The sequence below is a fragment of the Leptosomus discolor genome, chromosome 14 (assembly GCF_034619465.1).
Source record: "Leptosomus discolor isolate bLepDis1 chromosome 14, bLepDis1.hap2, whole genome shotgun sequence".
NCBI lineage: Eukaryota > Metazoa > Chordata > Aves > Leptosomiformes > Leptosomidae > Leptosomus > Leptosomus discolor.
This window is the reverse complement of record NC_141404.1, coordinates 6,398,565-6,418,703: the sequence shown is the minus strand read 5'-3', so window position 1 is coordinate 6,418,703 and position 20,139 is coordinate 6,398,565. Positions and strand designations below refer to the sequence as shown.

General features: G+C 46.8%; 1 protein-coding gene across 3 annotated transcripts in view; it reads right to left on the bottom strand.

Moving 5' to 3' along the window:
* INTS1 (integrator complex subunit 1) overlaps nucleotides 1–20,139 on the bottom strand; it is a 29,223-nt gene that overhangs the window by 2,176 nt on the left and 6,908 nt on the right. Inside the window, exons 14-43 of one of the 3 annotated variants that reach the window (XM_086473343.1) lie at nucleotides 19,883–20,040; nucleotides 18,612–18,708; nucleotides 18,120–18,211; nucleotides 17,761–17,821; nucleotides 17,180–17,377; nucleotides 16,797–16,926; nucleotides 16,430–16,609; nucleotides 16,191–16,340; nucleotides 15,428–15,607; nucleotides 15,134–15,238; nucleotides 14,119–14,286; nucleotides 13,660–13,771; nucleotides 13,042–13,203; nucleotides 11,700–11,846; nucleotides 11,191–11,289; nucleotides 10,710–10,834; nucleotides 9,752–10,006; nucleotides 8,888–9,053; nucleotides 8,116–8,256; nucleotides 7,535–7,715; nucleotides 7,328–7,451; nucleotides 6,685–6,803; nucleotides 5,538–5,625; nucleotides 4,692–4,918; nucleotides 3,580–3,703; nucleotides 2,969–3,102; nucleotides 2,379–2,571; nucleotides 1,969–2,096; nucleotides 1,356–1,468; nucleotides 643–756 (exon numbers count right to left, since the gene is read on the bottom strand). In XM_086473343.1, the coding sequence (XP_086329469.1) occupies nucleotides 643–756; nucleotides 1,356–1,468; nucleotides 1,969–2,096; nucleotides 2,379–2,571; nucleotides 2,969–3,102; nucleotides 3,580–3,703; nucleotides 4,692–4,918; nucleotides 5,538–5,625; nucleotides 6,685–6,803; nucleotides 7,328–7,451; nucleotides 7,535–7,715; nucleotides 8,116–8,256; nucleotides 8,888–9,053; nucleotides 9,752–10,006; nucleotides 10,710–10,834; nucleotides 11,191–11,289; nucleotides 11,700–11,846; nucleotides 13,042–13,203; nucleotides 13,660–13,771; nucleotides 14,119–14,286; nucleotides 15,134–15,238; nucleotides 15,428–15,607; nucleotides 16,191–16,340; nucleotides 16,430–16,609; nucleotides 16,797–16,926; nucleotides 17,180–17,377; nucleotides 17,761–17,821; nucleotides 18,120–18,211; nucleotides 18,612–18,708; nucleotides 19,883–20,040 (4,271 nt within the window). Of the gene's footprint in view, nucleotides 1–642; nucleotides 757–1,355; nucleotides 1,469–1,968; nucleotides 2,097–2,378; nucleotides 2,572–2,968; nucleotides 3,103–3,579; nucleotides 3,704–4,691; nucleotides 4,919–5,537; nucleotides 5,626–6,684; nucleotides 6,804–7,321; nucleotides 7,452–7,534; nucleotides 7,716–8,115; nucleotides 8,257–8,887; nucleotides 9,054–9,751; nucleotides 10,007–10,709; nucleotides 10,835–11,190; nucleotides 11,290–11,699; nucleotides 11,847–13,041; nucleotides 13,204–13,659; nucleotides 13,772–14,118; nucleotides 14,287–15,133; nucleotides 15,239–15,427; nucleotides 15,608–16,190; nucleotides 16,341–16,429; nucleotides 16,610–16,796; nucleotides 16,927–17,179; nucleotides 17,378–17,760; nucleotides 17,822–18,119; nucleotides 18,212–18,611; nucleotides 18,709–19,882; nucleotides 20,041–20,139 lie in introns of all 3 variants that reach the window. The other 2 variants (XM_086473342.1, XM_086473341.1) reach the window with 2 other exon arrangements.

Here is a 20,139-nt window from a genome sequence, read left to right as displayed (position 1 = left end):
GAGGTTTCAATTCCAGAATACCTTCTGTAACTGAAAGATCTTCACAGGAAGTCTCTTAAACAGCGTCCAGACAGGATTTCTTCCACACTTCCTATTTTTAGTGTGGAAGGAAAACTGTCACCCCAACACCACAACTTAGGTCTGAACACTGGACACATGTGATTTCAGAAGACCTTTGGAGAAGCAGCATATTGTTCCCACATGCCAGGTTAACATGATTTTCTTCCATGAAGGCCATTTGGGGATTTCTAACAAAAACTCTCATCAGTTTGGTATTTTTATATCATTAAAAAAATGGCATTCCTATCAGCACTCCAGATCTGGCTAGACATGAACTGCAACACTCCTTGAACTACTCATACTATCTCCCAGAGCACTTACAAGATCCTTGAAGAGCCCCAAAGCAGAGGCAGTTGCAGCACTGCTGAGCTAAGCGATAGGCATCATAGGAAGCCTCTGTCACAGAGTCACAGAAAGTTATGGACAAGTTCATGCAAAACAAAACCACATATTAACTGCTGGAGACTTCCAAACACAAGACTGAAACAGGAAACTAGCCTGGAGCTGACAGGTAAGTAATAGAGTTGGCAAATATCTGCACTTGCCCTGCATCTTTGTACAGTTCTGCAGGTCCTCGCTTACCCTCAACTGTTTGGCCCCTAGAGAGCCTCTTCATATATGGGGCCATTTCGGCTGGTGTGAGAGGAGTGAAGAGAGACACGCTGACAAGTGGGAGAGAACCAGCTGCTGCTTCATCTGGGAGAGAGAGAGAGAGAGAGAGAGAGAGAGAGAACGGGTCACCCCTGACAGTCTAGGTAGTTTTAACAGGGAGACAGGCCCAGTATTCCAAGCCAGTACAGTGGTGTATCACAAGCCAACCAGAAATACTGTAATACAGTTCCTGGCTTTCACACTGTCTCTAGCCTCACTGCACCTTTTGGTACCCCTCAGCTGATGTAAAGAGAAGGAACCTTCCTGAGCTGTTTTAATACTGAACAGTTTTCCCATGAAAGTCGTACACAGTGGAGAAGTGGATGTACCCTTGGGGTCTCCTTGACAGGTCAATCCTTAAGTGCGGCTGAGGAAGGCAAAATCCACAACGATGAAACTCAGCGTTGTTAAGAGCTGTTCTTCTGCTCCAGTCGTGGTATCACTGACTGGAAAATGAATTAACTCATCCCAGATACTGGTTCCAAATTGCTGAGTATACAAGTGCCATTCTCCACTCTAAATACCCTTTCATTGGGCTGTTACAAGAAGAATGAGCACAGCATACAGCTCATAAAACCATCTGTGCTCCAAAACATGCTGCAGGTTCACCAGCTGGAATAACTCTTGGCCCGACTCGGACTCACCATCCTTTTCTTCATCAGAGCCCCTGTCCAAGATGCCACTCTTACTAGGCAGGCTCAGTCCAGCCAGGAGGGACTTCAGCATTGCCAGGTCACTGTTGTCTGACGATAGGTCACTAGAGGAAGAGATGGCATGTTTAGCTTTCAACAGCAATAAGGGCATGAGGACCAGTAACAGCACACACACGTACACTAAACCAAACTGTTTCTCAGAAGCAGAAACAAGATTTTTCCTTTCATCGTAACTGGAACTCAAAGGCATTTTTCCCCAAGGAAAAGGTCCCCAGTGAGACCACGCAGCCACCGCTCAGGGAAGAGACCCTCCTGCTGGCCCTCTGGAAATGACTGCAGGGCACTACAAGCCTCCATAGGATGTTTAGGCCATTATGTGAGTTGAAATCAACATCTGACTTCCTCTGGCTCAGTTTTCACCTATACAAAGGGATATACTGCTCATCTCAATAGAGACTTAATAAAGCTAAGGGTGAAAAAGTGCCATATTAATAGCTATTTTGTCACATCCTCTTGCTGTCTTCTGTCCGATTATCTCATGGCATCCTGACTGTGCAAGCTCTCCATGAGCTAACCATGGGCTAACTGGAGTAAGGAAGCTTACTGGAGTGGATCCGAGTGCTTCTGCAAGAAGGAGACCGCTGCCTGGGCATTGCACGTGATGTACTTGTGGATAAACTGGACAAACTTGCTGATGAAGGCAGCCAGGTGCCGTGAGGATTTTCGGTAGTTCTGAGAAAGGATTGAGAAGATGAGAGTTAACAAACAAACAAACAAACAAACAAACAAACAAACAAGTGATGCACTGCCCCATCCCGCTCCTCTGGGGACCAGGGAGTAGTTGCTTGATCTCCTGCCTCCTCTTTAAGCTCTCCAAGGTACTTTTTTTAGTTCTTAGGTATATGAAGGTTTTCCCTTCAAATGGGAGACAGCTGGGCTGGCCCCGTGCTACAGGAGGTTCTCCATCTAGTGGCTGGCAGCCCGCACGTGGAGGGGGAGCAGGGACTTTCCTACCAGCAGCAGCCGGATGAAAGACAGGAGACAGTCCCATAGTGCCGCCTGGTGCTCGTTCTGGAAAACCTGTGGCTGGAGCAGCTCCAGGATCCCTAGGACGTGGATGAAGAAGGTCAAGTGGTTCTGCTGCCTGAACTCCTGGAAATTGAGGTGAACACGGCCGTGCAGCAGTGCTGCAATCATTGGCAAGTGCCTGAAACGCCAAACAGAACAAAATCCAGATCGAGCCTCTTTCTAGAAACAGTTACACGTTGTTACACCTCAGTTCCTGGAAGGAGGCGTCCCTTATCCCCTTCCCAGGGTTCTCAATGTGACCCCTGTATCCATAGAAGCAGCAAGCTCCATTTCCCCACCATGTCCTGTTCTCTAGCCTCTAAATCCAAGAGGACTGTTTCTGGACAGACATGGAGCCAAAAGAGGTGCTGCCTCATTACAAGGGATATGACTCTGCTGTCTTTTCTCTTGACTTTTGTACATGAATGCAGATTCCATCACAATCATCATGACTGCTGCAAGTTTATTCCCCTTCTAGGACAAGGGTGGGTGCTTTTCAATGCACTCCAGCCAGAGGGGTGAAAGGGGAGTGGTACCTAAGAAGCAGGATGGGATGAGCCACAGCTAGCTTCCTGCAGGCCATATTGGCATCCCACACACGACTTTCTGATGACTTGGAGTCACTGGTGTCTGCGAGGAGGTTAATGAATCTGTGAACCAGGGCATCGAGCTAGGAGAAAAGTAATGAGTAAACGGTTAAGAAGTTTAAAGCACAAGCAAGCCCCTGGCTCTTCAGCAGTTTTCCCAATTCCTTTCCAACTACAGAGGGGGTTAACAGAAATTATTTTCAGGTAGAATCTGCGAGCAGATGCAACGTTCCAGCTGGCACAGGATCTGAAGTCCACAGTCCCTACAAACATCAAAGCAGGATCAGATGCTTGCACGCTTGTGCTTTACAGAAGCCTTTGGCACACAGAAGCTTGTGGAGCTTATACTATTTTATAGATGGACACTGCAAAATAAACCACACCTGAACTCTCTGCTCCTGAGTGTGCAGGCAGGGAAGGGGCAGCAGAAGAGCAAGGTAAAGAAACCAAAGTGACCCAGGAAGCTTTTGCCAGTCCTCTCCTTTTTAGGCTGGGCATCAAGGTAGCATCCACTCTGGGTACACAACTGGAAAGGTGCTTTCCTATGTCTCTAACTTTACCTTGCAAGTGCTGCTGTCTCTGGCTCCTTCACTGGTGAGAAGCATCTCGGGCATAGGCACAAGGAGCTCAGGTAGTTGCAGGTATATCTGAAGCAGAAGGTCCTGGCAGCATTTTCCCACAGAGCTGAATGAAAAAGGGAAAGGTCAGCCACTGGTAACTACGTTAGCTGAACCAGCAAACATCCCAGAGCCATCAGATTAGCAACAGCCTTCCTGCATATGGCAAACAGACCATGTAAAAGAGCAGCTACTGCTGATCTGAATCAGTGTTTTTTCAGTCTTTCCTTCTTTTGAACTACTCAAAATCATTCAGAGTCTACAGGGATCCATCCACAGTCTATGGGGATACATCATTAGGCCATTTGGAGTTACAAAACTGCAAGGGGGAGGGCACAGGACAAGAAAGCTCTGCTTACATCTCGAGTGAAGATTTCCTGCACGTGGTACTCATGGACATCCCCATCTCAATTGGAAGAGTAGTCAGAAGCACAACTATTGAGACTAGCCAGCCCGTTCTCTACATACCCGCCCTCCATAGATCCCTAGCATGGTCTGTACTGGGAGGCAGTACAATGCAACGTCAACAGAGATTATTCGGTATCTTTTCTAACACCACCATAAGCAAAGTTAGAATTAGGTCACTTTGTTTCACTGCCACAAATACACCATCTTCCAGTTCTTCCCACATTGCTAACACAGCTGTTGGGAAACAATCTAGTCCCCATTCAGCTCTGAGAGCAATCACAATGGTCAGAAGCAGGATCCACTATAAGCAGTGATTCAAGGGACGAGCAGACAAGAAATCCCACATTAGGAACAAGTAATTACCGTTGCCTTAAAGAGAAAAAAAAAAAAAAAGCATGGCAAGCATTTCATCCTGAAGTCCTAAAACCAAAAGGTCCCTTAATCTTCGCTTCTAAAGTCACCTTCCTGGTCCAAGTACCACTTAAAATGAATTACTGTTACCCAAAACCTCTGGAAGGACTTCTCATACGGGCTGTGGAACACAATATTCTTCATGAAGACACACTGGCAGGTCTCATTGTTACCTGCCTGCCTATGCCCAAGTAACTACAATTACAGAAGACAGTGCTCGCCATTTGCAGCCCCACCTGCTTCCCCACTGCTGGATGCAGCTGGTCAGATACTCCGTTACTTTTTTGATGCTCTCAAGGTCCCCATGAGAACAACTGAGCAACAAAGGCAGTCGAGACTGGATGAGCGTGCAGGAGGCCTCTTCAGTGTTCTGGTATCTGGTTTCTGCTTCAGCCAGGATCAGCTCCACCATGCTAATCAATTCTGATGCCTTCAGGTGGAGCACAAATTCCTCACGGCGTTTCTGTAATGCAAGGGAACACCCAAAATGATCCACACTGAATCCCTAGATCCTTAGCTCCTTCTAGTCACACCTTGCCCAACAGGAATGGAACATCTCTTAGAGCCAGATCTAAGAACTGCCCCATATCCAGAGCTCTGAAAGCATGCATCACAGCCCCAAATGACACCTCTTCACCCCTCTTCTACTTCTGAACTGATTTACTTCCATCTGAGCACACATGATGGTTCAGAAATCACAATTCAGTCCCCAAAACAAAGAAATTCTTCTGCAGAGAAGAGATGCAACCCCCTTTTCTTTGTAAAATGGGAATTATCCCACACTGGGTTTTAGCTTGCTCACCACTGTAGCCTTGTGCCTAGATCTTTAACAGATATTATGGCAATCACTGCAGAGGAAATGCCAAGTGGGCAAACTTATGCGTGTTCATATCAGCTTTTCGGACCCCATATTGTCACTGTAATATGTAACATAGCAGAGCAGCTAAGCAACCAGCTGAGGTACAGGCAGCAAACTTGGCATGCTGCACCTGTATCACTCCAGCCACCTCTTGGCCATGGAAAAATCCAGCATTGTCTCTCACTCCATCCAGAGAGGAATCTTGGAAGAACTGAACCACTACCTGAGGAGTTCTTTGGTCCCTTCCCTGCCAGATCCGAGGAATGTGAATACAGGCCCACAAGAAATCCAAGGATGCAGTTGGGTCAAACCTGCCAGAAGACAAAAGAAGACAGATTTGCAATTAGAGTCAACACAGCCCTCAGGCAGCTCACAAATACACAGTAGTGTCTCTAAACATCGTGAGTACTGTGAAGAAAGAAACATCTGCCAATGTAAAAATAGGATCCATTAAGTCCCAAGAAGGGGTTTGGTTCTGTTCCCAGATTATGACTAAATATTTGTTGCAATAAGCACAGCACAGGGTACAGAGCTGAACAAATGACATCCAGCAAGACTGTGGTGGCTACACATAGTCTTGCACCACAAGGCCAGAAGTTGGTCATCAACACGAACAATTGGTACAATCAGAGCAGTGACCTTACTGTCCCAGTGTACAGAACATCCTATCCTAGCTGTTGCCCTGGATTGCAGAAATTAATGAAATTGTTAGTGAGCAACGTATCAATAATAAAATAACAAGCAAACTGAAATACTACCAGCTTTAGAAGTATTGCTAGTTTAGTCATGTCCTGAATTACTACTACTAGGTGTCAGCATGTCCTGGTCCTTAAGCATAACAAGTTTAAGCAAGATGCTACTACCGTGGCACTTCAGTATTTGAGAGCAAAGAATAGAAGCTGAGAGCTAGGGCTGCTCCACAGATCAGAACTGATGCCAGGAAGGGGGTTAGAGAAAGACTGGTAATGGAGTCTAGTGCAAGCAGAAGATCCAGCAGAGCTGCCCAGGTACAGAGACTGCCGTCAGTTTGCTATCCAAGCCATCTTGTGAGCCCCACGTTCGTAAAGATTATCAACAAGGGCAATGCTCGATGGATTACCCAGTGATTAGCACTTCCTGTTTAGAACACAGCCAAATCTTTATGTGCCGCTTCCATCAAACAGCAGGTAATATGTATATCAAGGTACACAAATCAGCATGACTGAAACCAGCATCCTTCTCACAAAGCCTGTTTTTGGCTGAGTTACATCTCCTGGCAGACGCACCATGGAACATGGCAGCTCTTGTTCTCAGCTTCTGTTTGTTCTCTCTCAGACACAATGAGTCGCCCAACTCAAAACTCCTTGCTAAGCCTGAAAAACACGGCTCACCTTTGCTCCCGGTTTCTGCAAAGCAGAAGTCTGATGCACTGGTGCAGCGTGGTCCAGCTGGACTGGTGAGTCAGAAGAGCCAAGAGATACGGGCGAAAGGAGGGCACCTGGGACCCTGCCTGAAAGGGCCAAACAAGGAAGAGAGAAAATAAACAGATTGTGGCGAGGTGGTTGTAGGAGATATTGTGTGTATTACAGAAGGATGATGATCCAGGCAGGCAGACAGGACAGAAGACAACACATAGATTTAGGATTTCAACTGCAGTACTTTCTAACAGAACATGGCATCAGTCATGAAATTCAGTTTTAGTCCTAGCTTCAGCATAGCACTGCTGGGCAAGCTATTTATCTGTCTGCAAAAATACCAATGAAAACACAGCTGGCTGGGCTATGTTGTGTCTGTAATGCACTCTGAAGCCCTGAAAATAACACAGCTGAGGAAATCTAAAGATAAGATGAAATATAAGCCTTGCACTGAGAAGGATGCACCACAATCCTCCTCCTTGTCAGCCTGTACTGCTTTGGAAGTGGTATAGCAACATGTGGCAAAAGATAAAACTACCCCTTGCCCTGTTTCCAGGTGCAGGTCAGTACCCCAGAAAGTGGTTTCAGCACAGTAGTCCCTCTACCCAACAACTCTTACTTTGTTCCAGGAGAACAGCAGCTTCTGCTGGAGATCAGGGCAGCTGCTGATCACCTCTGGGTCCAGCATCTCCAGCCAGTCATTAAGAAGGCCAGAGGAGGGCCCTAGCCAAGCTGCTTCAGTACTGAGGAGAAAACAAAGCCAATGTCAGTGGCGATGTCATGAACCCAGACCTACCAGTGAATTCCCATCGTTGCCTAGGCTCACCTGCAACTGTCCATCTCCTTCTTCACTGGTGTTTCTTCTTTGTCCTGGAGCAACAAAGAGCTCACCACAGCAATTGGTTTCATGGCAGGAAACCTGGCAGTGGTCTCAACAGTAGCCGAGAAAAGGACAGTCAGCAGTTCCTCCAAGTACGGAGAGTGAGTTTCAATCAGACCTTGAAGGACTAGCACAGAGAGAAAGACATCACTCATTAACTTCAGGATGCAGTGAAATCCACGGAATCTTATAAGAGTATCACGAAGGCAATCAGCCCAGCATTTCTGAGACCCTGGCTCAGTAAGGAAGAGGAAGCCATTTTTATCTGGCACAGCAGGCTTCTATTTCTCATTTTGTTAGTGGAAACCAACGGCTTCCCTGAGAGACTCAATCCCAGCCCCAGATCACAGTTTATAAACCCACATACCAGCGCAGGGGAAGGAGGTGATACAAGATAGGACCAAGTTTAGATCAGTTCACATTTTCTGACCGAGGCAGAAGGCAGCTTCCCAGTAGGCACCCCCTTGCTGGGCTGGAAGTTCAACCTGCTGCTGCAACAGGGAAGGAGAGCAGAAGGACAGCCATACCTTTGCTGATAAGCTCCGGCTCCACATTACACTTCTCTCCTGATTTCAGGGTTGCAATGATGGCACGTACCGTGGAGCTGATCAAGTCAGGGTCATGACGGAAAGTCAGAGCTTCTGTGAGGTGCAAGAAGCCACCTCGAACTGCAAAGAAATCACAGCATTGGCATCACAGGGCCAAGCCACCCCCATGTCAGGCTTCCTTTCTACAGATGCCCCATGTGGCTGCAGGGCACAGCTACTCAAACATACAAACACACTACAACTACTCAAACATGCTACACTTGTTCCCATCAAAACCCTTGACAGCTCTCCTGCATGTTACAGGGACAAATGGCTAAGAGAAAACTCTATAAACACAAACCCATTTCCATGTCTAAGCTCTTGGTTATAGACTCCTCCTCACAACAGATAGCAAAAGGGAAACAACTCTACAAGTCATGATATGACCTTGTTCCAGAGGCATTCCTGCATGGTCATCTTTCAGTACTACAGCTAGTGCAGAATTCCTCGGCTGTAGAACTGGAAGTTTTCCCTGAAAGATCTGCTGTGCATGGTGAGATGCTGCCAGGTGTCTACTACAAACCCCCAGAACTCAGTCACTTGTTTGCATCCTCATGGAGTTTATACAGCACAGTACAAGACCTCTCTTTGCTACTCCTAAGCATATGTCTCTAAAAGGCAGCCCATCACACTTTCTGCTCTGGCTGCAGCTTTGTTTCTGTCCCTTTCTCGTCCCACTTTGTCCACTCCGAGTCCCATAGCTGCACAATGCCAGTACCGTCACTGATCCTGTGCCTGGAGGAGTACTGCACAGCGAAGGCCTTCAGCTGAGCACGCAGAGGACCATCTTCCACTGCAGGATTCTCCAACCACTGCAGCATCTGCATGAGGACTTTGAAGAAGAGCGAGGAGAAGGCAGTGTCTTGTGGCATGCAGCGCTGGGGAGTGCAGCAAGAGACTTGCTTATACACACTTCAAGGATACAACAAAGATAGCAGGAAATATGCAGACAGTGGCACACACTGCGAGAACACACAGAGCACACCTGCTCTGTTGGACCATAGCTCACTCAAATGAAGGCAGCAGCTTGTAGTGTGCAAATGCAAGGCAGAAGACTCAGTCACACACACGATACCTCCCCCAGCATAAGTAAGGGTAACTTTGTGCCTTCTTTCATCATGATGAAAGGAATGAGGTATTTCATTGGATAAATCTCAGTCTGCTCTGAAGATTTCTTTAAGGAATTACAGACTTCAGTTCTCAAGTTGACTGCAAATGCCCTGGCTTGCAAGACATGTCCATGCTACAAAACAGCACAGACTAGAAATTCCAAAACCAATGGAGACCCACAGCTGCAAATCCACATGCTGCACAGTTACCAGACTAGGTAAGGAACACCTAACCCTGCCTGTAAGTCCCAATTCTCAGCAGTGCTAGCCTAATAGGACCAGCTTGCATCCAGATGCCTATGTCCAGGCAACTCAAGTCCCTCTGTGTCATGCTCCCCAGGCTCCATTTCCAGCATTACACAGGCAGAGGGTCTGCACACAGCAGAGCACTTACACTGCAGACTTCTTGTTTCCTCCTCACCCCTCTGTGTTAAATGCTACAAAGATTCTCCTCTTACACTGCTCACCTGATACTGGTACAACTGGCGCATCAGGGGGCAGGAGATGAAGTGGTTCCGATGCATCGCCATCACCAGCGCACCGCTGTGCGGCGAGTTCATCAGCGCAGCTACTGCCTGGAGAAGTCGTGCTGTGATCCCGGCCACCTGCACGTTCCCTTGGCGGATGCGAGCCAGTTCCTGCCCCAGGGCCTGCTGTAACGCCAGGGCAAGCGGGCGCAGGTTTGAATTCTGCCATCGTGGGTCTGGATTTAGTGGGAAAAGCTGGTAGGATACACAAGGGAATAAGCTCATGAGAGCAAATGATAGGACTTGCTATACCATAAACATCCTGAGGCAGAGGGCTGATATACCTGGTACAATTATACTGACTGTGGGCTAACTGGAACCTTCTGACACAGCTTTTTCAGTATTTTAGTGCCTGGTAGAGGAACATACACAGCATCTATGCAACCCCACACAACCATCAACACTGACACCATGGGGGAAATCACCACACTACCCAAATACAGGCAACCAACTTGGCCAATTAATTCCCTATAGGCTGCTTCTGGAGTCAATGGAGAGAGGGAGGCTCTGCAAGCAGACAAGCCAGAGTACAAATGCTGTTTGCACACAGCTTTGCTGCCAAGGCCTTGTGAGCATTTCACAAATCCTCCATCCACTGCTGAGAGGAAAGGCACTATACACAGAACAACCAACCTGCAGAGACAGTAACATGCCAGTAGGCACTGACAGTACTAGGCATGGTCAAAAGCCACGTCGTGTTCAAACTGCAAGAAAAAAATCCTTCCAGTATCAATTCCACCAGGCTGCAATGGCACAGCCTCATTGCCTGCAGGGCTTTCATACTTATTGCCTGCAGACACTGGACAAGGAAGGGGTCAGAAGATGCAAGGATAAGAGAAACAGATTTTGTAAAGCTACTGCAAGGAAGTAACTGATCAGCTAGAGGTTATACCAGTACCTGCAGAAAGATGCCTGCCAGATCATCTTCTGGGCCCAGAACCCGGACTTGGCTTAAGGCCCGGATCCGGCTCTGGCCTTGAGAGTTCTCAGGACTAGGTTTTGACCTTGCAGTCTCAGCACTGTCTGCAAGAGGAATAAAAGAAAGAAAATTGTCGTTGCAGTTGCTAGTCTGGAGCCCAAACACTGGATCACCTTCAGCTCCACAGTCTCTAACTAGTGAAGAATTCAGTAGCTTTTCTCTCAAGGCCGAGCAAGACCTATTTTTCCATATCACTCAGAACAACTCATTATAGTAAACCCAAAAAATATTGGAATTTCTTCCTTTGCCAGGAGCAAAAAGCTCTATTAAGGACTGGTGTCTAACTGTAGCTTGCTGATATATTGCAACACAACCCCTCCTGAAGACAGCTCTCTCTGCCCCTCTCAACAGCAACATAGGAACAACTTTGATATTCAGTTTAGGCTACCCCAGGCAGTACCTCGACGGGCTGGTAAGGAGGCAGTGAGCAGGGAGTGGAAAGTCTGGCCTCCTGTTGCTCCTCTCTCATGCTGAACCTCCACAAGGTGAGCCATGTAGTCTGAAAAAGGAAAAACATGAACACATCATCATCTCACCCTCTTCAGTAAAGCAGAACAGAATTGGTTGCTGTTTGTGCAGTTCCCACAGTAAAGAGAATTTGCTGTTCCTATGGACTTTGTAAACACGATGCTTTTAAACCTTGTTTCTTTCACAAGGCAGCCTCCAAATTACATTTTAGATTCTGTACAATCCAAACCACAAAATCCTTCTCTATTTCAGGAAATACAGCTAAGGGCCATCCAGACAAGCTCTAGGGAGGTGTCTATAGTGACACCAGGCTGCCAAAGCAGCCTGCTCACAGAGCTCGCTGAACTAGTTTGGATTTTTCCAGGGAAGTCACAGAAGATACTCATGAAAACTGTTTAAAAGAAAGTAAAATGCCTGGTCAGCCTCATATGAAGCCCTTACTCTTGTCCATGATGTTCTGCTCCAATGTCTGGGGGTCATGAGATACTGCCTGATCCAGGTACTGCAGAAGTTTGCTCATGCTGGAAACGGGGATTCCAAAGGACTGAACAAAGAGAAGCAGCTGCTGAGGCTCCAGGTCCTGTAAGGCTGAAATACACAAACAGCAAGTCCTCAGACCTCTGAATTGACCACAGATGGTCATCTTTATCATCTAATCTTTGTGCTTTTGGCTAGACCAACAGTGACAGGTTAATGACAGGGCTGCAGAGAGCCTAAAGCTCGAAGTCTGACAGCTGCCTACTATGTTTTCTTTCCTCTGCAAATCATTGCCTTCTTATTGCATCTTCCAGTTAATTCACTCACTGGCTAATTTGATCTTCTGTTTAATTTGATCAAAACCTCAGGAACCCAATCATTTGTATTAAAAAATAACTTCCACCCTATCTGTTGATGGCTACAGGCAGGAATTACTGAATAATTCAATCACTGGCTATAGAGAGCTGTCATTTAATTAGTAAGAAAGGGACGAAAGCTCTGAATACCAAGAAGAAAAAGAGCACTGACGAGCTGTCCAAGGACAAAAGTAACTACAGGTATAGCTTGCGTCCTTCAGGCACTGCTTTCCACACTGCAAGCACAGCATGCCCTAGGGAAGCAGCGCCGTGCCTGTTGTCTGGTGACTGCACAGCTTAGTTCAATCTGAATTGTCGTAACAAACACGGGACTCCAATTCAGAGTCCCCATTTCCTTTAAAATACACAGAAAGTGCAACAGCCATACAGACTCGCTGCCCTGCTTATAAGTGACAGTGACTGCATAGAAAAGCCAGCAAGATTTAGGGCTTGGATTGGAGGAACCGCCTTCCATACTGCAGTAAGGAGCCCTACCAAGGGCACTGACCTCCTCTTCAGTCTCAGCTTTCTCTAAGTTCTGCTCTTAACGCTGTGGGGATTAACCTGGTGGGTCTGACGGTTAGCGAGGTTGTATCCATTCTCAAACCCCTGGTACATGAACTACACGTCATGGCTGAGCAGGAAATCACCCTGGCACGTCCCATAACATTCCCTGCCTGGAACCTGCTCGTATCTGTACGTCTGTGACAGCCCTAAGGGATGTAGCACAGAACCTATTGTATGTTTAGACTGTGACTGTCTCAACACCCAGAGACACACTGCTTTGTCAATCCCAGCTCCCTGCTCAGCTGCAGCATCTGCAGTGCCTGATGGCCCCACCCAAATGCACCCCAGTAGGATAGCTGGGCACACAGAGGACTTGAGCAGGGAAACCTCTCCCTTTCCTCTCAGGAGGGTCTGAAATACCAACAAACAACCCACAGACTCACCTGCATCCACAAGACGTGGGACCTCAGAGCGAATCATACGCAGCTTTAGCCAGTCGGGGAGCAGCAGAGCCTCCTCTGAGGTGTCAACGAGAAAAGCAGTAGGAAGGGGCTTTTTCTCCGGGAACCATATATCCAGTAAGGTATAAAAATCACCATCCCCTGCTTAAGAGTGGATACAAAATTATCTCCCATGTTCATAAGCACCTACAACACCCCGCTCTTCTCTATCCAAATCAATACACCACAACACTTTTTTGTCCAAGGGTCAGAAAGAACTCGGGAATAAACACTATGAAGTGAAAATGTGAGCTACGTATCTCAGTGCCCAGTTCTCACACTACAGTAGATCTTTGAGTCCTCCTTGTTTAGCAGGGAGGGATACACCACCATTTTAATATTTCCCGCTGTCTGCAGAAGGCAAAGAAAAAAGCCTGCAAATCCTTCGCTCTGTGCAGCAATATTCTGATAGGTCTTACAGCTACAAACAAGAACTGCAAGGGACAAGCCTGGGAGTAGAAGGATTAACACCAGCCTGACCTGTTAGGAGATGGCAGATAGAGGAAAGGCTCTTTGTATTGTCCATGACCCCTTGAATAAATCTTAGCACATTTCACTAACCTTGGGGCGGCCCTAGTGTCAGGAGAATAACCATGGCGTGAACCACAAGGATGTGCATAGTGGCCGTTTCCCCACTAGTCCAACGAAGGAACACCTGATCCTGGGACTCTGACTGGAAAAAGGCAGAAAAAAATCCAGATGAACAAAGTTGGAGAGAGAAAGAATGAGATGTGTGACATAGATGAAAGAAGAACATGAGAATGGACAAATTTAGTCAGGCCAAAGATCCGCCTAGCCCAGTATCTCCAACAGTGGCCACAAAAGATACTCAAGGAAGAGTTAAAAAAGCTTTTTGTGCACACGTGGCTCTGATATTATGCCATCATCCCATTATTTTCAGATCAGGGAATTCTTGAACCAGAGGTCGTTTATACCTACTCAGTAACCCACAAAGGGCTTTTCTTTTGTTAACTTGACCAGTTTCTTTTACCTGCTGAAGAAAGGCAGGGAGGCACTCACCCAGCTGTACACCTCCTCGCCCTCCTTACTCTGGCGCATGCGTTTGATGTAGCGAGAAAAGATGGAGAGAAGAGCAACAAGCACTGCATCTGATTCAGCACAGTACGAGAGCTTGGAGAAGAGGTGAGACATGATGGTGGAGCGCTCCACTATGAGTCTGGCTACATCCTACAAGAGGAAAAGATCCACGAGGCCTTTACTGAACAACACTGCCAGGTCCTCCTGTTTCACTGCATCACATTCTCTAGTTTCCATCATCAGCCCAGTTAACACCACTCTGGAGATCAACATGTAGTGTCAAGAGCAGAACTGTCACAATAGGGAAAATGCCAGTGCTTTGTATGATTCTTGTGATACCTCACAGTGTCCTAAGTTGTAGCATAGCTGCATCCTGATGCATCCCATTACAAAGTGAGCATTTACCTAGTAAAAATCTGCATTTCTCTGAAGAAAGGGATCTACTGACTCTTGTAATTTAACCTTCTCTACATATCTAAACAGATCTATGGAAGTAAAAAGAGCACATGAGCCTTAAAAGCAATGGAAAAAAAATCATTGTTAGAGAAAAAAAAAAAAAAAAAAAAAAAAAATCACCAAAACCTTTTTAAAAGGAAAAAATCAGAAATCAAATTTTGGCTATAGGAGAGTGCCTATCCCACCACCAAGGCTCCTCACTTCCCATTCTTTCCCCAGATACCTGTGACTGCAGGTTTAGCACCTGCTAACTTGTGAAACACTGCCAGGTGGTGGGATTTGTTTCAAATCACTATTCACTCTTGCATTCCCCACACCACCTGAGACAGGCTGCTCGACTGGAGGTTATTGCTCTGATACTATTTCATGATATGTGAACACGTGTCCAACACGTGCAGAAACAAAAACACGCAGTTATCACATTCATATGCTCCCAAAAAACTCATCCTGCTGGTACAGCAAGCCACATGCCTACGACCGTCCTGCGACATGCCAGGTCTCCCCCATGCAATCCCTCTGCCCTAGCAACCTGGCCTCTCACCAGAGCGAGGTCATTGTGCTGTCCCTGCTCCTCCACTGGGGCATGCTGGGAGAGGTACACCAGGTAAGCACTGATGGTTTGGGGATCTGTCTCCATGTGGATGGCCTAGAATGAGAATTCTTCCCATTAGAAATCAGGTTTTAATGAAAACTAGCATCAGCATAAGAAAAATTCTTCTGCGAGCATATAAACATGTTGATATCACCCCCACACGCAGTTTGCTCAAATTCATTTTAGCATGAGAAGGACAAAGAATAAGCTGGTCATTTATCCCTTCCAGGTGCCAGCACCCACCTGTTGCAAGGCAAGAGCTGTTGTAGCTCTAACACTGTCAAACAGCGGCAGCCTTGGGAGGTCTCTCAGCAGCCACTGATACCCCTGCAGCAATTCAGAATCGCCAGAGTCTTCTTCCATGGGGTGATCTTTCTCCTCTCCATCACGCAGTCCCCCTTCTGACAGCACCAAGGACAGGCCCTGCAGAAGTCACACGGACCCAGCTGTTGCATTTGAAGCCACAGCTGGACCACTAGTTTCATACTAGTAAATATAATAGAAACAAGCTTCAAATATCACGGAACAATTCAAATACAGCGCACAACAGGTTTCGTATCTCATATAATGTGTTTGCTTGACAGCGACCCTGCTTGAAGTTTCAGTCTTCTCTAAGCATCATCTTTTTGAGCAATCTGCCATTCTGCTTGCCTTGGCTATGCTCTAGAGCACCAGGCACTCCCTCATTTACATTCCCCACAGACAGCAGCTGCTGCCAATTACTCCATGTAGCACACAAGCTGCTGAGTCTACACCTGAACTTCACAGGAAACACAGCAAAATCCAGCTCTATCTTAAGAAAAGTACTACTTGGCTGTTGAACAAAGAAGGCTTCCGAGCAGCAGGGAGCAGAAGTGCATTTGATAGGGTCTGGAGATTGAGACAAGTTACTGAAGAAGGATGACATGAAACAATTTCAGTGCGCTGGCTCGGGACTCGTGAGAATCTAGGACTCGGCCCTCAGCTTCTGACAAACTCTAGTCAAGAAGATTTTCATGCTGCTCACCTTCATGGCCAGAACCCGTGAGGCCACCTGGGAGGAACTCAGGCGTCGCAGGAAATAGTCGAGCACCTCACAGGTTGTCTGTTCATCTGCTTTGGGACCCAACAGCAAGTCTTGCAACCGTCCAAGCAACTGCCTCTGTTTCTGTTGTCTCTGTGGAGCAAAAAGTTGGCTTTTCCAGTGAAATCGAATCTGGGATGCACAAAGTAGATAACAGAAGTGATCCCCAAGAGACTACTCACCTGGCGTTTCTTGGCACGCTGCTCCTTACTCTCACCCTCCTCTTCTTCTTCACCTGAGGTTGACTCATCAGCAGCGTCATGAAGCAGGAACTCACAAAGGCACTGCACGGGCAGGACATCCAAGGAGCCCTCGCTGGACTGAACCAGATCTGCCAGCCACGGCATTGACTGCGATGAGGCCTAGGAAGCAGTAGAATAACAATGCAATATCAGCAGAACATAGATGCAGCACACTGACCATTTAATTCCTGAGCAGTAAATCACCTTTCCTTGCATCTTACTTAGCTTCCTTTTGCCCCTCACTCTGCTCGAGTTTCAGAGACAAGGGATCAGACCCCAACATGGCCAAGCCATCGAGGGAGCCCACCTGTCTTTGAATGATGTTGAGAAGAAAGTCAGGATGACGACTGCGACACAGGAGGTGGCCCAAGCGAAGTGACTGGTTCAGGCTTTTCACCTGCTCCAGGACATGTGGTGGAGGTCTGCGTGGGGGGCCCCTGCCAGAGAAACAAGAAGTTATCCATAGGCAGACAGACTTTCCCTCTGGTGTTGATGACGATCCGTTCAGCAGTGCATGAGGGCCACACGCAGATAGAAGCAGAAGGGTAAGGACCAAATGTGACACATCCCACAGGCCACCAAATCTCAGAGCTCTTCTTGCCCACATCAACTACCCTATGAGCAGCAGGGTTTCCTGACTAGCGTTATCTGGGATTTCATGATGGCACCAGACTGCAGAAGGCTACTTACTGAGGGTCCAGACTTGTCAGCTGGGACAGCAAAAGGCTGCTGCTCTCTGTAATTGTTTGTTTTGTGGATGCAGCAGCCAGATGACCCTCAAATGCAAGAATCTCCTGTTTTTCTCTCTGGGAGATTTGAAGTTCACGGTTAATCATCTCTGTGCGTGTCTCCTCGTCCGTCAAGGTACATTGAGGATAGGAATAATTACTGAGAAAATAAGTTCAAGAAGAAAATGGTTATCTTGGCCTATTCAAAACTCACAAACCACGGTCAGAAAGTCCCCAGGACCTCAGTTCCCTTAGGTAACATAGAAGAAACAAGGCGACTCCCCAGTGGGGCCAGGGAGACCGAGACCTTTTCAGCAAGGCCCATCACAGTCACCCCTCCCTTTTTCTCATCTTTATTCCCTTGCTCGTAATATTTCTGTTGGGGGCAGCCACCTTTCCCACTCAAACTGTAGTGTTGCTGCCAGCCAGCTTATTTAACACAAGTCCCTCTGGAAAGGAAGGAACTAGCCGGCACAAACTTCATTCAGAAATACGTGTTTTCAGTAGCCTGTTTGATTTATGTAGAGATTTAAGCATACTAACTTGGTCATGACCATCTCCATGAGCATCTTTAGAGATGGGTACTCCTCCCAGGCAGCCAGACCTGCAGCAGAGAAGAGAAGGGCCATCAGGGATACAGGACCTTTATATATAATCTCACTCCAAGGTGGGGAGAGACAAACAAACTCACTTTGGAACAGCTCACCACACTCAGAGCACAGACAACGTGATTCTGGCCACATACTGGTCCAAACCCCCTCACTGTGTATTTTTGCACACACAGGGAACACAGTCTCACCAACCCAATATGTGCCTTGAACACAGGCAACCAGACTTCAGCAGAAAGCACCTTGGCCAATTTTTGCAGCAGAACTAGCACCCCGAGAAACGTTCACACTCACCAATGTTTTCAGGGTTGAATGCAGCCACTACAAGCAGGAGAGGCCAGGCTTTCCAGTAGAGGGTAGAAATAGCTAGATTTGGAGGCTGGTACCTGCAAAAGCCATCAAGAGATACTACTGGCTGGATCTGGTTACTTAAGGCCACCTCAAGACTGCTTTTCTCCCTAATCATGCGCTGTTCAGACTCAGCCACACCAGTTCAGTGGTTTTCAAAAAAAAAAAAAACAAAACCCCTCTCAGGAGGAACAGCTGGGTTCAGCTGAAAATTTCTAGAGCAGAAAGATCAGAGTGCTTGCAGATGAAAGTCCATTCCATGACTCATGTCTTAATTGCTCTAGAGAAATTCCCGCCTGAACATAAAAAGGATTCCTCACAATTTTGTTATTATGAATTGTAATAGGGAAAAGCATATTAAGATCTGTGAGCTAGGAGTGTTAGTCACAAGGTGAAAGTGAGCTAGATCACCACAACACTGTATGTGACAAGCCTTACCCTGGGGGTAGCTGGATATTCTCTGGATGGTGGTAAGTGCACAGATTTAAGACTGCATCAATCAGCTGGATTCTTTCTACCCTCAGGACCTCGACATCTGGAGAAGAAGAAAAGACTAAGCAAGTTATTGACCTGTCTACCTGGCTGCAAGTCCTTCAAGAAAAGCATCACTGTGTAAGAAAAATTTTATTTCAAGCAACTATGTTACTGTGGGCTTGTTCTCATGATACTACAGGAACAAAAAAAAACCAACACCACTTAAAAAGCAGCAAGACTTATAAAAGTTCCAAGTCAATATATAAGGATATGGAGTTTTTCAGCTGCAATTTGGTTTAAATTCTTAAGGGCAGGTTTTTTCCCCAAATGCATCCAATATGATACCTGTATCTTTTCAGAACTCAGATGCGCTCCTTCAGGTAAGCAGTGAATCTCCTCAGAACTTCTGGGGCTCAGAGGAATGCGTTTCAACTGCCTTGCAAGTTTTCAGTCTCGCTCTAACTTAACTCTGACTCTTCCAGTATTTGAAACGGCACAGCATTTAAAACCCTATACTGAGAGGCTGGACACAGGATACTCAACAGCAAAGTCTCGCTCATTCCACTTGCACTGACCAGATCTGGATTAGACTTTGCCATTAACCAGTCAGCACTAACAGCACGTAAGATGCTTTAGAATCAAACTCTGACAACCCCCTCAACTCTGACACACACACATACAGCTCAACTGAACGGACACACTCTCCAAGGATGCAGGAATTCAAACAAATGCTGAATGAATTCACAAAAGGGGTAAGGGTTAGGGCTGCTTTTGTAACTGCTATTCTGTAACAGCGCCTGAATAATGGAATTGGGAGGGCCACACAATACATGGGTTAATTACTTTAGCTTCCAACCCTTTCATTTTTGCACGGCCTAAAAATTTCTATTCATTTTACAGTATGTATAAAGGACTAAACTGAATCTAAAAATGGTAACTCAGAACTTTGGGTGGTTAGTTATTCACCACAACCAACAATTTCCCAAACACACCACGACAGAAAACTAGTAACGGGAAGAAACACTTGGAGAAAATAAGAACCTTCTCTAGTGAGAAAGCAACAGCAATACACATCTGGTTTTGAGCCAAATGCTTAGCCATCACAACTAAAACAGGCTTTAAGTGATGCAAAGACTCTTTGGTACATGGCAGGGGCCTCCTCAGCCCTGGGTGGCAATAACAGGACACGTAGACAGAAGGAACCACTTGCTGGCTGGAGCTTTGTGCAGTCTTACCATCCGCTTGCACAGCCGCAGCCCGCTTCACCAAGTGGTCAGCAAGCTCCATGGCGTCCGCAGGGCCGAGAGGAAGGTCCCGCGACAAACCGATCACGAGGATCCGCATCAGTGTGTCTTCAAGGATGGGCACCTCGGAGCAGAGGCGAAGGAAGAAGCTGTGTGAAACATGACACATCAAATCACGCTGCTTTTGGCAGCGCCACGAGGGTTCCCGAAACCCTCCACAGACCCTAGAACTTAGCTGAGCAGAAGAT